Below are 18,068 nucleotides of genomic sequence, written 5' to 3' on the forward strand. Positions count from 1 at the left end.
TGTTTCATTCACACATGTTTGAGTAACATTTTATTATTAATTTGTCTACATCTCCAAAGCTCAAAATGCTCTGTTCCACCTTGTGATGTCATGAAGTGGTAGTTTTCAAATTAACATCTCCTTTTACCTTCAGTTCAGTAGAGACCGGCAAATCCAGAGCTGAAATTAACCGAATGATTCTGATGAAGGTGTATGGAGTTTAAAAACACAATGGAGCACTTCCTGTATTGCCACATGACATCACAAGGTGGAACAGAGTGTTTTCAGTTTGAAAGAAGAACTCAGCCTAAATATACAGGGTTTATGTGTTAAACGTTTTTAAGGACTACAGATGGAAATTAGCATTTTGCTAAATCTGGTGCAGCCATCTTTTTAATGTATCTGCACACTGTCCTTCAAATAAATAAATAAATAAAATAAATAAAAATAAAATAAACGTGTGAATGAAACAAAACAACTCCAGGTCTGTTTGTGATGAGGAAACAACAATAGAACAGATCAGAAAACAGCGTAACATGGGCCCTGTAAAGGCATAACTTGTTCTTTTTTGTGTCTGTTTGAAAAAAAAAGTGAACTTGTTCTCCCTTACAAGATCTTCTATTGTTCCTCACCATGTGCGTTATTATATAAGACACAAAAACTACCAAGGCGCCCATTAAAGATACCGTAATTACATTGCAACACAAAAGGCGCTGTTACACTTGTCTTAACACACTGTCAGTCATCCCAGTCGGACTAATTAAGGAGCAAAAAGCAGCTGAAGTTACACAATAGCCACACAGAGCCTTGCTATTCTGAAAAACACAACAGGGAAAAATACGAAGGCTTTTGTTTGTTTTTATTTTGGGACTCACACTACAACAAAGAGATTGCAGTTGGGTTATTGAGAAGGGGTCGTGTGTGGGACCTTATAATGCTGTGGAAGTGCGCGGGTGGGCGGGCTGTGGGTGGACGGGGCCGACACATCCAGGCGATTGGTTGGAGGTTAAACTTCTGTAAATATAATTATTTTTGGGGTAGATGAAGTTTATTTTTACTCATATCTGCAGTTAGGTTTGATCAAATGTTTATTTTTGTGATAATATTTCGCCGTTTGAGTGCAAAGGTTGGATATGAAGTTTTCTTATGGCTTTTCCTTCTTGAGTTGACAAAGCAATTAACGTATTTTCTAGACTATACGTTGCTCCAGAGTATAAGTTGCACTAGTGAAAATGCATAATAATGAAGAAAAAACATTTATAAGTCGAACTGGACTATAAGTCGCATTTTTAGGGGAAATTTATTTGACAAAATCTGAGACCAAGAACAGACATTTTAACTTTAAATGCAAGTTCTAATAGTAACAATAAAATAGAGAACAACAGGCTGAATAGCAGAAGAGCATGCTAGACAACGAACTGTCTGGTAGGTTTACATAAGATATTAACAGTTACACTTGTCCACAAACACGAGAGTTCTTTTCTCTGATGTTTACTTACTGTGGTCTTACTTCTTCATCTAACAAACACATCAAATATAACAAAAGCTCTGGCTCATATCACATATACACACGAACCTACACATGAACACATGGAAAATATACATACCACTTTGGCCTGCTAGGAAATAAATCATTGAACTGAAAACTTTATATTTTACTTCTCAATTGTTTCTTAAATAGTGCTCTGTCGGGTTCTTAATCTTTAACTAGACTTATGATAAACTAAACCTTTACAATATTGTTCCAAATGAAAAATTATCACCTTTATGGTCTTATAAATGAAGGGGAAATGCATAAGGGGAAATGGCACTCAAGCCTAGAGTGTCCTCGTACAGTTGACAGTCTGACAATAATGAAGATGTGAAATTATATATTTTAATAATTTCACATATAAGTCGCATCTGAGAATAAGTCGCACCCCTGAACAAACGATGAAAAAAAGCGCTACTTATAGTCCGGAAAATACGCCAATCTTCTGTGAGAGTGTTCAGGAATTTGCGTTATATTTTGACAATATAAGTCACTTTTTATAATTTTGTCAATTTTGTTCAACCTGTGGGTCAGTGGATTTGACCACTCAACTAACGATGTTTACGTCGATGGTGATTGGAACCGCCAAACTTCAGATCAGTGGGCAAACACGATACTAACTGGGCCACTGTAGCCCATATTAACGGCTGAAGTTGTTTGTGCAGATTGTTACGTTTGATTTAAAGTTTCCTTCTTTGTCCAGACGAGACTTGTGTAACCTTCAGTTCAAACACATTAGGAGTTTGTTAGACCTCAGAAACCTTCACATTATGAGAAGCTCGGGCGGCTCTGCCTTCAGGACCAAAATAATGATGCTTTTGTTTATCATTGTGTTACCGTAACAACCATTGAGCATTGAACTGTCATGAAAACACAAAATATCTCATTTTAAAATAAGGACTGGATTAAAGGCAAGAACACGACAGTTACAGAACAGACCGAAAGACCCAACGAGGGCCATCGTGCTTATTCATGCAATTAAAGTCTTCTGCCCCAGTGGACACAGATGTTTTTAAAGCGCAAAAATAGCTTGAAAAACATGCATTCTTACGGGGAGCGAGGTCACCACTCCATAGATGTGATCTGTAAATCTGTCCTGGCATCTCCTGTCTCTATGGAGATATATGCGTTTAATGTATAATCTGATTACTGTGGGACATTTCAGGCAATAGAATAATATCTCCATAACAAGCAGGTGGCTCATTGAGTGAATTCTGGAGGTTTTGAGCTTTCACAAGAGACCTGTACATAAACTAACTGTTGGTGGTTCTGGCACGTATTTATTTCCCCCTGCGTTTCTTAATTCTCTACGTTTTCCCAGTTTTAATTCATGAGAAGTTATTCCTATTTTTTCTTGTATATTTTTGTTAGTTCAAGTTAATTAGTAGTTAGTTGAGAATTCTTGCCTATTTTTTGTAAGTATATTTTTCATCGTTTTGCTCCCGTTCATTTTGGTTTTGTGCCCCAGAACCTTTAAATGCTGGTGTCTCCATTCCGGATGTGTACCTTTAGTCAGCTGAGCTTCTTTTGTTTAACCTGGTGAGTCCAGACGTCCTGTTTTCATTCTTTATTTTGTGTAGAGAAGGTTTATGGGTTGTTTTTTCGTTGCCTATTTCTTAAATATCTTTCTGCAGATATTGGTAACACAGTTGTGATTGTTTCAGTAGGAGCCGACGACACAGGCCGACAGTTCCTTTAAAATAAAAATGTAAAAAACACCTTCCTGGTCACACATCAGCTTTAAATGTACATAATGTCCATAAACACAACTACTGTAAATATATTCCTGTTCCGATTCCCACTGTAATCTAAGTCCATGTTGTTGTTTAGTCGCGGCAGACCCCAGAGGGCGAGTTCCTGCCTCTGGACCAGTGTGAGTTGGATGTGGGCTTCGGGACGGGAGCAGACCAGCTCTTCCTGGTGTCTCCTCTGACCATCTGCCACGAGATCAACACCAAGAGCCCCTTCTTCGACCTGTCGCAGCGCTCCCTCATGAACGAGCAGTTTGAGATCGTGGTCATCCTCGAGGGCATCGTGGAGACTACCGGTGAGTGCAAAGTTATTCCTAATCATTCACCGTGATGAGTTTATAAGCACTTTTCACAACTTTTGAGGCCAGAGAAGAGTTTGCAATCACGGTAAATAACAACTGGCATGCTAACCACATACTTCCTGATTATCGGACAATAAAATGCGTCATATTTAGACGCAGACAGCACGTAGCAGACTGATCTCTGCTTATACAATATATCTGTACTTTTAAAGGTATACTATGTAACTTTTCTGGTGGAGGGTCTGCCATCTACTTGTGTCCATGGAGACGGTATTACTTTTTCTAGAATGTTTCACAGAATGACATTAAACTGCCTAAGTTTCTGGTAAGACAAGACGAGACAAAAACAGCTAGAATTGAAAAAAAAAAAAAGCTAGATAATTTTAATGACATAATGTGGACCAGTATGCGATACAGACCTAAAATAAATTTGTTTTAAGCCTTATTAATACACAGCGGCTCTGTCAAAGATGTGTTTAAAGTACTGCACTGCATTGATCACTGGTCTATGGCCCTCCGCTTCAAATATGTTTCGAGATGTGACCCTCAATAAAAAAAGTTTGGGCACCTCTGATATAAATAGACTTAGGTAACCTGCTAGCTGCTGCGTTCCAAACTGGAAGTGATCATGTGTGCTTCCGGCTCCATCGACACTGGCTCCCGTTTATTTTACATTAGAAAACTGTGGCCACTCTCTCTGTAACTGCTAATGTCAGACTCATCACTTTGGTCTTAAAATTTTTATATTAACTCGCTCTATATGATCCTGATGTTTTTATTTCCCTATTGTGTCCATAACTGCTCTAGCCTCGATGAGTTTCATTTGACTGGAGTCAAACGCTGTGGGTGACGTCACACTCACTTAGTCCACTTCTTTATCAAGTCTATAGTCACCACTGAACCATCACAAAGCAAACAGATTTCTTTGACTTTATCTATATGTACATTTGTCAATATAAATAGACATAGCTTTAGAAATGTAAGAATCACTGACTCCCTTTTCTCTGCTGTTGTTCCACCGATAGAAATAATATGTGATATAATTCAAGCACATGAGGCCGGGGCGTGAGAGACAGTAGGGCTGATTTATAAAAGACACATTTCCCTCACACTTGGGTTCGGAGGCGCTCTGTGCTGTATACAGGCTGCTGGTCGTGGATGTCACAGTGATGAATGAGCAGAGCTTTGGGGACAAGTTACAAACCATTTTTCAGATGCGAGCTCAGGGCGGAGATTTCTACAGCTGCAAGACACCGGACAGAGATATGACAATGAGTTATTCTATCTGCTGCTAAATGATGACGACAATAATCAATCAATGAAAACAAAATGACTAAACAAGCCATAGGATTCAGCGTAGTACAGTTTGAAGAGTTCACCACCTGCCTGTCTACATAGAGATGTTATTGTTTGGTCTGGAATGTCCCACAGTATGCCATTAAACTCATCTGTCCACAAGGTAATGCAACTAGGCCAAGGTTTACATGCCAGATCTGTGGAGAGGCAACGTCCATCACGGTAGCATGCGTGTTTTGTAAAAGAGATAATCTAATGCCATATTGTGGAACATTCCAAGAAATTTAAGGTTTATTTTATGGGGGAATCGGAGTACCAGGGGGGTTATATTAATGCTGCAGTCACATGTATTGTACAAATAATTAGGGATGCACCCATGAACCTTTATATACTGACTGTATATATAAATGGACATAGCTAACCTGCTAGCCGCCGTGTTCCAAACAGAACGTGAGTATGTGTGTGCTTCCGGCTTTATTGGCTCTGAATTTACTTTATTCATTTATCACTATTATGTCCATAAATCAAGATATGAACATTAATAACAGACAAATCAAGCATCTTCTTTCCCCGAGGTCGTTTCCGCTAGTGTTAGCAACAGGTTTGATTGACAGCGTTGCTAAGCACCCGCTCCCTGCTAAACCAGCGCTGTAGGCAGGAAGGGATGTTACCTTCACCAGCCTCACACCGGATTGGCTCTTTGGTTACTATGATACTTAAGGTTGGAATTTGCGCTTCACTTGACTTTATACAGTCTACGGCTCTGATACTGAAGAAATAGCCGGATTAGGTATCAGTTCTGTGATATCAGCTAACTCTTTATCCTTATTGCGTTATTAATTTGATGTAATAAGACGATTTACAGACAGATTTTGACCTAGAACGTCTCATAATGTTTGAACTTTTATTCATACAAAGCTGTTCTGTAATGATTTGCAGGATAACGCAATTAGATCTCTCCTGTTATAAGTCAAGTATGTTTTGAGTAAATAAGCCATTTGCTATCCCTACACGGGCATTGGTTAAAATTGGGTATCAGCAAATACTCAAACTCAAAGTATTGATATCCGTATCAGAACTGAAAAAGCTGGATCCCTACAAAATAACTGTAAACTCCAAAAAGTGTAAGGTATCTGGATGGAAGTGTCAAAGAGAACAGTAGTGATGCAATGGGGGTGGAAAGTCTTAAAAACAGCCTATTCGATATTTGACTTTACACCCATCTGAAATAAAAAGGATGTTTGTTGTGGTGGGATTGATGGAGCAAAGAGAAGACACTTGGGAGCATATTCAACACTCTTCCCTAAAGCTCAAAGTAACGATAAGCCTGTATATCTCTATAGTTTTCCTGGTCTTCCCCTCTTCCTTTCTTTCTCTTTCTCTCCATCTCTCTTCCTCTCTTCGGCTGTGACAGAGGCGGTGCAGGGTTGAATAGGCTTATGGCGGAGGCGGGATCAGTGGGGAGGCCTGCACACTGTTGATAATAACATTAAATCACATGAGTTTGGCGTTGCAGAGGCAGCAGAGGCAGTCACTGAGAGCTCTTATTCGCGACTTTAAAAATTTCCTCTGGACAAAGTAAATCACTCCGTAATCGGGTTCTCGATTTATAATAAAATATTTCTATTTGTTTAAAGGTGCATTGTACAACTTGTGCCAGGAAGGTTCCACAGCACGTCAGTAACTTAACTATATCCATGGAGACAAGCACTCGACGCCATCAGGCTGAGTTAAAGGTCAGATCTGTGGAGAGGCGACCCCACTCACTATAAATGTTTTCACAGTAGCGCACTTCCTGTATCACCGCATGACATCACAAGGTGGAACACAGTGTTGGCAATTCCACGGCCTAATTTGTAGGCTTTATGAAACAAAACACAACTCCAGGTATGTTTTTGATGAGGAAAAATACAAGTTAAAGGTCAGATCTGTGGAAAAGCGACCACACCCCCCACCGCCGCTATAAGAATGTAAATGTTTTCAATGTATTTTTATCCATAACACTTCAAATTAAATACAAGCAAGATGGACATGTTTATTGCCATATTGTAGAGGAAAGCAATAACAGGGGACTTCAGGGAGTGAAGCCAGTAGCAGATTCCTACACGGAATGATGAATAATGCAACTTTAATGCAACCATCACCATAGTTATAACGTGAACCTTAATGAATACTGTATATATTGGTATACAGCAGTACAACACCTTTTATTTGTCAGTTATTCTTAAAGATATTGCAAAAAAAATAGTACATGGAGAGTGAGTGTACATCTAGTCCAATGAGGTTCATCTGGTCCAGTTTTTTCTTTCAATCCTGGGTTTAGTTTGTTTTCATACCTAGCGCTCTTCCCCAGAGTGGTCATGCTGCGTTGCTAACGGTGGAGGCAATACGACAGCGCCATCTGCAGTCCAGCTTCTTCAGTACATGGGAAAAAGAACATAGGGCAGAATGTAAGAAGGAAATGGGGAAGGTGTGCACACGAGCAACAAGATACAAAGGAGAACAGGAGCAACACAAATCGGCCATTTGGATCACTGTAAAAGAGAGAACCACGTTATGGACTGGGACAGAGCGAACAACAAACATCGTCGCTGGATTAAGGAGGCAAAAGAAATACATAAACGTGCCCACAGGACTTTAACCCAAGACGAGGGGGCCTTTATACTCTCACACACCTGGAATACTGTCCCAAAGAAGTCGGACTGCAGATGGCGCTGTCGTCCTGCCTCCACCAGTAGGAAGACAACGCCAAAACCTGTTTAAATCAGCTCATCGGACACGTCACAACAACATCACGTGACCACTCTGAAGCGCAAGTGAGCAGTCCAAACTGTCAGGGATGAAACAAACAAAACCTCGGTCTGGAAAAAAGAATGAGTGTAGATCTGTGCTAACTTTTGGTAATTGATGCAATGATGGCATTTTGGTTCACAGTCTCACCTCCCAACCAAAAAGATACTTGGTTCAGTTTCCAGATTATTTTTTTTTTGCATGTTCTCCAGCTGTTTGGGTGGTTTCTAGCATTCACCTAAACCTTCACATTAGAGTAAGATAGATCAGGGTTACTGGTCTTGAATGGTTAAAGTGGAAGTTGATGGATGGGGGAAAATACCCCTTTTCAAATTGAACATTTTTGGTGCTTTAAAGAAGACCTATTGTGCTTGTGTCTGCTCTAGTTTTGCTCTAGTTAATCTATGACACAGTGGATCATTGTGTTATAATTTGCACATCATAAATCCCAATATTCATGTGAAATGACTTAATAAAAGAAATAAATCTGCTGACTTCCATGAAAGAAAACTGCAGTGTCCAATGTGCGATCATTTGTACCAAAACGACTATGCAATGCTGTCAAATCCTACGAGTATCACCAATTAAGAAAATAAAATTGAAGTACGAAGTGCGTACGTTACAGTGGAGGTGAAAATGGGAATTGATCGGCAAAATGGCGTCTTGAAAGTGAAAGATTAAAGATTGCACACAAAGACAAGTTCAAGATGGTAAATGAGAAGGAAACAACTATAACATGGTCAAAAGCTCTGAAAAGTCAATTTGGCGGAATAGGTCTGATTTATAGACATATCTACATATTCAGGGCTGTATCTGGTTTGGCGTCACACATAAAATAAAAATTATGTCTCAGATCCAGATGATGCTGAAAGTGCTGGGTTCGCATTTATTTCTATTGCATTTCCATTATTCCTGCCAGTGGAGTTGAGATTCACAGCTAAGCAGAAATATTGATTCTGCAGAAGCATTCATGAACTATGGACATTTTGTGTGGAGTTAGTGGATCTGGTGTAGGATTTATTTTGTATTAAACTCCTAATTTGACAGTTTAAAATATTATTAGATGATTTTCAGCAGTAAACCAGTGGGATGGAGGTGTAATCCGACTTGTGAACTGACATATCCCACTGTGGCCAAAAATGTCTGAACAAAACATTCAGAAAAAGATCTTGAAGGAAATACAAATCGTAGTAAGGAACAATACATAGAGAGTAGCAGAGTGGTTAGCCTATTAGCCACTGTTGCAAGGAGGTTCAATTCTTGGGTTGGTTAAAGACAACGATTGTGTTATTAATTTATGAAAAGTTATAAAGTACAGAAACTAGGTCACAGTAATCTAGATTGAATTGGATGAAATTGACTCTTGTGAGCTTTAATTCATGTTACACTGTTGTTACTTCATCAAAAACAGACCTGGAGTTGTGTTTTGTTTCATTCACACATGTTTGAGTCTACTTCCCCAAAGCTCAAAATGCTCTGCTCCACCTTGTGATGTCATTAAGTGGTAGTTATGGTAAAAGGTCACATTTTTGTACAGTGGTCCCTCATTTATGGCGGGGGTTACGTTCTAAAAATAACCCGCAATAGGTGGAATCCGCAAAGTTTTTACAGTTATTCTATATGTTTTGCAGCTGTAAAACCCCTCACCACACACTTTATACACTTTTCTCACACAGACATTAACATTTTCTCACATTTCTCTCTTGTTTAAACACTCTCAAAGTTCAAACCTTCGTAGGCGCTTTTGTCGGTGCAGAACGTTTCATCGACATGAAACATTTTGCCACCTTCAAGTCACTCAAAGCACTTTTACATCAAGGAACCACTCAAATATTCACACACACATTCATACACCAGTGTACACAGACACTGGGGGTGAGTTGGGTTAAGTGCCTTGCCCAAGGACACAGCAACAGTGTTCGTCTATGGGAGCTGAAATTGCACCGCCAACCTGTGGGTCACTGGATCTGACCACTCAAACAATGAAGTTTACGTCGAGAGCGGGATTCAAACCAAAGTATTTGGCCTACTTTAGATATATTATACAACTACAGTAAGCTCCGTTAAGACGTGACTCTAGGTTACATAATGTGGGCTAAACAGATGCAGAATCTCTCCCATGATGCTCTACTCTTCCCCCTAAACTGTATATTTTAACATTGGAGAGGTCGGTAAATAGAGCTGTTGGTTAAAAGGCTTAATAATGCAATAGGAAACAGTGCCAGTGAAGCTAATGCCAAAAACACCCCTTGGAGACGCCACAGCCTACCACAGCCCACTGCCTGCCCCGAGTCTGCCAACAGCCTCTGCTAAAGTCCTTTGGTTTTAGATCAGCGTGTAGCGCATTAAGCAGCTGGAGCCGAGTCTTTAAGACGTGGGAATAATGAGACGGAACACTTGTCTGACACTGTGGGATGTTAAATACAGTTGGGTATTTAGACTGAAAAATAATACAAACTGAACTCACATTTGTGTAAGACAGCAGTAAATATGACTTTATTATAATGTTTTATTTAAATATTAAACAAGCGTTATGTAACTTTTTTGGTGGAGTGTTTGATATTTTGGTCTCCGTGGGGTTGTTATTTCTGTACCATGTTCCACAGTATGGCTTAAAACTCATCTATCTCAATGACAAGCAGATGGCGCTACTAGGTCAAGTTACAGGTCAGGTCTGTGGATAGGTGAGCTGACTTGCAGCACAGTTTTTAAGGTATGTTTTGGCAGTTATAACACCTGTTATTGAATAGATAAGATTAATGTTCCATTTGTGAGCTGTGATGATGTCGTCCCTCAGGGCCCAGACTCAGTCCAGTACTGTTTAAATAAATCTGTTATAAGGAGCTGATGGATTTCCAGCTGTGACAGCAGGATAAGCAGCATTGATGGTCTTAAATATAAAAAAGTGTAAAAGTGATGGGCTGTTGTGGTAGTTCTGTGTTCAGTAGAGTAAGAGTAACAAATGAATGAAATCTATGAGGACCCCCTCATAGATTTAGATCATAATATTACTGCCTGATGTAATGAGGTTTTTGATGACGGAGTTGACAAAAAGATGGGACACTACTTTGACAAGCTGAATTTTTCAAAAATTTACTTTAGACATTTTCTTCCTCTTATCCGGGGCTGGGTCACAGAGGCATCAGTCTAAGGAGGGACTCCCAGACTTCCCTAACCCCAGACACTCTGCCGCTCCTCCAATGGGACCCCAAGGCGTTCCCAGGCCAGCCAAGAGACATAGTCCCTCCAGAGTGTCCTGGGTCTCTCCCAAGGTCTCCTCCTGGTGGTACATTCTCGGAACACCTCCCCATCAGCTGGCTCCTCTCCACGTGAAGCCTGTTTCTAAGGAAGTGCCAAGCCACCCTCCGGAGGAAACTCATTTTGACCGCTTGTATCCAGGTGAGGGTAAGAATATAGATCAGGGGTGTCCAAACTTTTTTGAATAAGGGCCACATATAAAAACACAGACAAAGCTGAAAGCCGATTGAGCACCATAGACTGGTCGTCAATACAGTGAATACTTCAAATCTGTTATTATTACAAGTTAGACTGCACCACTAGACCTTTATTCATGCTCACATCCTCAATGGGACACATTAAATATTTGAGATGGGCAGTAAGTGGATTTTCAGAAATGTACAGTAAAAAGTACTGTTTAAGGTAACATGGGCCAATTCACCTGGAAGCTTGAGGGCCAAGAAAAATTGTTCTGAGGGCGGCATTTGACCCCTGGGCCACAGTTTGGGCATGCTTGATGTAGATGACCGGTAAATTGAGAGCTTTGCCTTTCGACTGTGGACAATACAACTGTAACACATTGCTCACTTTCTTACAAAGGTGGAAAATGTTCTGTTTCTCATGCAGCAGTGGCCATATATCACACTGAGGGAGGATAGGCAGCTACGTTCTGGTCATTTTGGTTAAGGCCACATTTCTTATCTGTAGCCTCCTTTCATACAGGAATGTGTGACCCCCACAAAGGGAGGGTTATAAAACACTGGTGCAGTCTCATCTTGTTAGACTCTGCTTTAGACACGACTCACTCCGCTTTAGACTGTGCTTTGAATTTTGACCTTTATTGCTGTAACCAGCAATAAAGGTCTACAGAACGATTCCCGTGCTTTTGCGTCTGTTCTTCATGCAGCAGAACATAAACCGACACGACTCAGCTTCTCTATTTTGAGAATCAGCTCCTCCAAATCCAAGGCCATGGTTCTCGATTGGAAAAGGTGGCTTACCGTCTCTGGGCGGGTGGAGAGTCCCTTGCCTCAAGTGGAGGAGTTCAAGTTTCTCGGGGTCTGGTTCACGAGTGAAAGAAGGATGGAGAAAATTGCTGTGTTTTAGAGAGGACCGTTTTTGTTTTGTCCTGACTCTCAAGGATCACAGACATACTGAGAAATGTATAAATAACATGCAAGATTCATTCACAGAAGCACTATAGTATAAATGTGTAAGGGCTGGACGGGGCAGAGGTCTTTCACTGTGTGCCCAGACAGAGCCTTCAGATAAACATCGGCTAAGTGCTTATTGATTTGAGCATCTGAGCGCAAACATCTAAATGTCACAGAGAAAAAACCCAAAAGAGACGAGGTTATGGGCTGAAAATGAATGAACAGTACAAAGGGCATTTTCCCACTTTTGAAATCTTAAGACAACTACATTTTAATGTTTCTTGATCAGTGTTACCGACATGTTTTTATTAAAATACATTATGTTACCATTAAAGAGTAGGGCATCAGTTTGTTTCCATTGAGAGGTTATTGCTTTGCCAGGGATGCTCCACAGTATGGCATTAAATGTATCTATCTCCATGCAACAAACCACCAGGCAAAGTAACAAGTCAGATCTGTGAAGACGTGACCTCCCTCACAATAAGAGTGCATGTTTTACAGCAATAAAAACACCAGTCCAATGGACCAATCCAATGGGTTTCAGACTGATTTGAAATTTGCACCGTTGCCATAGTGATCACCAATTCCAAACAAAATATCATGTTTTTTTAATAGTGAAATGTCCTCAAAATGTCGCCTATAAACCGGAAGCTGAAAGCCACAAATACAACAGTGTGGAACATCCCAGGCAAAGACAAGGCATCTCAATGTAAACCAACAGAGACCAGAACAATAGAAAAGTTACATAGTGCACCTTTAAAACAGACCTACTCTGCAAAATGGACGTTTCAAAGCTTTTAATTATGTTTTAGTTGTTTCCTTCTCATTTACCCTCTGAAGTTGTACTGGAAGTGATTTATGTTTGAGTAATCTTGAATCGCTTATTTTCAAGACGCCATTTTGCTGATCAACCCTCGTCCGGACGTCAGCTCCCATTGGACTCCGCAGTTTTCTTACACAGAAATCAGCGGATTTGTTTCTTTTATTAAGTCGTTTTAGATTAATATTGTGATTTGAAATATGTAAATTATAACCTAATGATCCACGGGTGTCAGAGATTATAACTATAGAGCAGATACAAGCACAATAGGTCTGATTTAATGAAAATACATTGCCTTTGTAGAAATGGCACTTGTAGGGGCAGAGGTTGTGACTGGTCCATTATGTGTACCATGGGGCTTGTTGAGACGGGTGAAGGCAGCGCTCTTATCATTGATGTATTGATGTGTGTTTGGCTGACTGACTGCTAATTACATGGATAAGATTGGAAGTGGCAGAGATGTCAGGGCACAGGGCATGTAGAAAACAAGTGCTCCCTTGACCCGGGCCTCGTTAAACGCTGGAATCTCTGAAGAAAGATGTGATAATTGAATACGAGACGTCGGACTGATTGTGTTTGGACTCTGTTGCTCTGGGAAACCTGGTTCATTTACCCTAGTTGAAATTTACATTGCTAATGTTATCTTGGCTTGAATTTGCTTTGATTACTGTGCTGTATTTATAGATTGTGTAATTTTGCTGTCCCCAAACTAAACAATATTTTAGGTGGGGTAGTCCAATTTCAAGCAGATATGCACCAAATCAAACTACAGCAAAATAAAACACCTTTATCTTCAGACAGTATTGTTTTTTTTTTTTTTACTTTGAATAGATCCATTTTATTACTTTTATACATTTGAGATTTTTCAGAAACCAGAACCAGTGAATACACAATGACTCAAGTGTTACCATTTTTACAACTTTCAACAATATTAAATTAAGCCATTGTCTCCTTCCCTGGGATCCAGAACACACACTTCTTTAATACTTTACGAAGATGTTCTCCCTCCCAATCAGGGACATCTATATCGGAAAAAATAAAGAAAAAAATATCACATTGGCCTGAAAAACATGGCAGATTTCTTCAGAATCAATGAGTGAACCCTAAACTCTGAAAATCTGAAGTGAGAGAAATGTGATTTTATTTTTGGAAATCGTAGGTGACCAATGAGTTCCTTCGTTTCACATGTGTTACTGAAGAAAACAGATTGGACGATCACGTTTGACGGGGCTTGAGATGCAACAGAGGACATGGGGACCAGACTGATATAAATCTGTATAAAACATAGAGAGATCAGTCTGGATTTATCAGGAAAATTGTCCCTATGTGGAACTCCGTCTTCTGTGTTTGACCAATGAGACTCTGACCCAACAACCCAACTGTTATATTGTCTATATTATGTATGTTTTATTTGCTAGTAATTTATACAACTTCTGTTTTTGCACTAAAAACACATTCTTCAAATCTTTCTTTTTCAGTCTTTTTGTATGTGCTTTAAATATATAATTGGATATACCTACCTTAAATATAATAGCTTTTATATATATGCTAGTTAAGGTTGCCACAAAAAATAAAATCAAATTAGTATTGGAACTAGATATTCACCTGAAACATCAATACTAAAAAAAACATTCCTTTTCTGAATAGATTTAGAATAATAGTAATCTTCACCAGAGAAACTACTATTATTTGATTATATTGAGTTGAAATTTGGTAAATAGTCACATTTTTTATAGCACTTTACCACCTTCAAGACAGTCAAAGCGCTTTACATCAAGGAACCACTCACCTATTCACACACACATTCACACACCAGACTACACAAACACTGGGCGAGGTGGGTTAAGTGTCTTGCCCAAGGACACAACAACAGTATTCATCTGAGGGAGCTGGAATCGCACCGCTCAACCAACAATGTTTTTTATGTCAAGAACGGGATTATTATTGTTATTATTATCACTGTGGTATCATATTGGTTTCAAATATCAAGTATTTTCCTCCATTCTTAGTATCAAAATCAACTCTGAATCTGAAGTATAGCGACAACACTAATAAACCCATCTTTTTCTCTTTCCCCAAAGGTATGACCTGCCAGGCGAGGACGTCCTACACCGAAGACGAGGTTCTTTGGGGGCACCGCTTCCTGCCGGTGATGTCGTTGGAAGAAGGCTTTTTCCGGGTGGACTACTCTCAGTTCCACAGCACCTTCGAGGTCCCCACCCCTCCCTACAGCATGAAAGAGTTCGAAGAGAAAAACTCCCTCCCCTCCCCCCTCTCCACGCCCACTTCTGCCCTCACCAGCGAGGCCCATGGAACCAGACGTGACCGTGTTTTTTCCGTGGACTGTATCAATGCCGTAGAAGACCAAAACCGACACGGAGGAGGCAGCAGAAGACTTCCAAGCAAACTACAACGCATAAGCTCGTCGGGTAAGGAGGACCTGCAAAGAAAAGTACTGCTACTGAGTTCGCATAACACAGAAAAAGCCTGCAGCACTGGGGACTTGCCTTTAAAACTGCAGCGTCTAAGTTCATCCACTGTAAACGATACAGAAAACAGGCTACAGCTAAAGTCACTCAAAGTGGGATTCGAACCAATGACCCAATCCACGGGGGATCTCTACCAGCAGAGCCTACAACCGACTCTCTGCCCATCTCCGGTGCCAGCGCATAGTCAGCTGCTATCAGGGGGGAGGCCAGAGGATAAACTGCCACCAAAGCTGCGTAAAATGGCCGCCGATCGTTGACTGTGCTGTACTTGGGCCTTGCTAGGGAGATGATTATTTTTACAGACGCTGCTGATTTGATGAGAAATACCAAGATTCACGGTGGTTTATCTGAGTTTGATCGCTTCGTTTCTCACATAAATTTGCCTGGCAGAGACTTGATGCTTTTATATTGTTTGCAGCCCACTAATGTGCATGTAGAACCATACTTTACTGTATGCACCCGAACACCTGACGCAAACCCAGTTACGAAAGGTTGGGACACTGACTGACGGTTATGGTGATACAAACTGAATCATCCCTGAGTCGATGAGCTGTTTTTTCAAACCCTGATTCACTATTTGTCTGTTTAAAGGTCCTATATTACGCAAAATGGACTCTTGTGAGCTTTGAGCCATGTTAGAATGTTGTTACCTTCTCAAAAACACAACTCCAGGTCTGTTTGTGATGAGGAAACATTATAACATAGATCAGAGAATAGTGTAATATGGGCCCTTTAATGCATCTCTACCCACTTCTCCTATTGGCCACCATCTGAGTGACAGTTGGATTAACCAATCACAGTGAAGATAATTTTATTTACATTTTAAAAGCAATAGAAAAATACAAGTTGTACATGAAACGTGTGATAGAATTGAAATGATCTGGCTCCAAGGAAATTGTGATATGTATTTGTTGCCATGGTGCCCGGCCCTACATTAGATACAGTTTTAAACCAAGTGTAAACAACGTATTTAGTGTAGAAAGTGGGAATACTAGGCTGTACCTCACATGAACTGAAGTTGGAATGGGAATAAAAACGTGCAAGATTTTTATTCCCAAAATTTCCGTTTTACTGAGATGCGAAAAGAAAATGTTGTGGAGTATTTCATTAACAAAATTCGGCATTATGTTATGGGATTTGGGGGATTTTTTTGGGAATTTTTTTTTTTTTTTTTTTGGGGGGGGGGGTATTTTAGGTTTGGGACAAGACACAATTTCCATGAGACGAAACACAAGATACGAGATTGGGATTTTAAAATAACTCCTATAAGTTTCCAGTTTCTTGTTTCCAATTTTGGCCTTGCAGTTCATTTGATGTAATATTTTTGTTGCAAGAGGTTTATGAAAATAAAACAGATTTAACTCACTAACAGGTAACCCCTTTTTTGTTAATTCCAATTCTTAAAAACAATGGGGAAAAAACTAACGATGATTTTCTTCATTTGTGTAGTCTTGTGACATGACATTTTGTCCCACTCCCAAAATCTTTACATGAAGCTGTTTATCTTTGGTTATCCATGTGATTCAGATGATGATTAAACATTAGAACTGTTGCCATAGTGAAACGAAATATTTTTAATGAGGGGGAAAAGGTACTTAAAATGTTGCATGAGCAGGAAGCTGAACCCATGAATTAGAGATAGATGGATACTGTACATTGGCTGGCCGATATATCAGGGTAATATTTGCTCTTTTCAACATCGCCGATTGGCCTTAAATCTCAAGCAGAGGCTGATACTTGTTTCTGGCCAATCTGCTGCCTCAAGAATACATATAAAACTCAATTTGAACACTTTATTGCAAAGAAATAACTGCAAAAAATATGATTACGCAGCTCTCAGTGTTGAAAAAAGGCTTGGGGGGAGTTTGCAGTAAATTTAAAATACAATATTTGGGCAAATATATGAAAATTGACCTCACATATTGCCCCCCCTCCCCAAAAAAAAATAAAAAAAATCAGCTTCTCTGGATTCTAAACGATCGGTATCGGCATCGACCATGGAAAACCTCATCAGTCGATCTCTAGCATGAATATCATATTGTAGATAATGATGGTTTTAAGCAATGCGTTGTTCTATCTGTGACAATATCCACTGTCCCAACCTTTCTGTAACTAGGGTTCTGTAGTTAGTTTATCAAATCTAAATTATATTAAGTTAATAATAAACGCTGTTTGCTATTTTCCCAGCGTGTGGTTAATTGTGTTTTTGTGAATGTGGCTACACTGCAGCTTGCCAGATGTCAATAAGCCATTAAACTGTGTAATGCTGTTTTAATAGGCTGTAGTTAATGCCCTGATTTTGTCCCTCTTGGCAGGCGACGTATTATCAGCTGGAGCACTGCTATAATTCTCTTCATAAGTATGGAAAAACACAATAATGAGGTACAGGATACGGCTCAAGGAGTGCTTATATCATCGAAAAGTGTGCGATAGTAGTATTGCTATTCAAAACTGCTGATCAGGCAAACAGAAAGGTCACTGGCCTTACATCGCCCCTACATCAGACTAATATCTTTTCATGGTAGAAGGTGAGTAAGTAGAATATATAATGCAACAAATAAAAAATTTGTTCTGAGAGTTGAAATGTTGAGGATTCCAGGGCATTTGCAATTCTGCGTATTTGTGTTATGCTCCTGGTTTGCAATCCTAGACTGTGTATATAAATGGACAGGGCTAACCTGCTAGCCACCACGTTCCAAACAAGAAGTGAGCATGCGCG

General features: G+C 39.8%; 1 protein-coding gene across 1 annotated transcript in view; it reads left to right on the forward strand.

Moving 5' to 3' along the window:
* kcnj19a (potassium inwardly rectifying channel subfamily J member 19a) overlaps positions 1-15,829 on the forward strand; it is a 37,059-nt gene extending 21,230 nt beyond the window's left edge. The window contains exons 2-3 of the mRNA XM_033970938.2: positions 3,341-3,557; positions 14,942-15,829. Coding sequence (XP_033826829.1) covers positions 3,341-3,557; positions 14,942-15,606 — 882 coding nt within the window. The 3' untranslated portion in view covers positions 15,607-15,829. The remainder of the gene's footprint in view (positions 1-3,340; positions 3,558-14,941) is intronic.
* Positions 15,830-18,068: the final 2,239 nt, after the last annotated feature.

The sequence above is a fragment of the Periophthalmus magnuspinnatus genome, chromosome 8 (assembly GCF_009829125.3).
Source record: "Periophthalmus magnuspinnatus isolate fPerMag1 chromosome 8, fPerMag1.2.pri, whole genome shotgun sequence".
NCBI classification, from domain to species: Eukaryota; Metazoa; Chordata; class Actinopteri; order Gobiiformes; family Gobiidae; genus Periophthalmus; species Periophthalmus magnuspinnatus.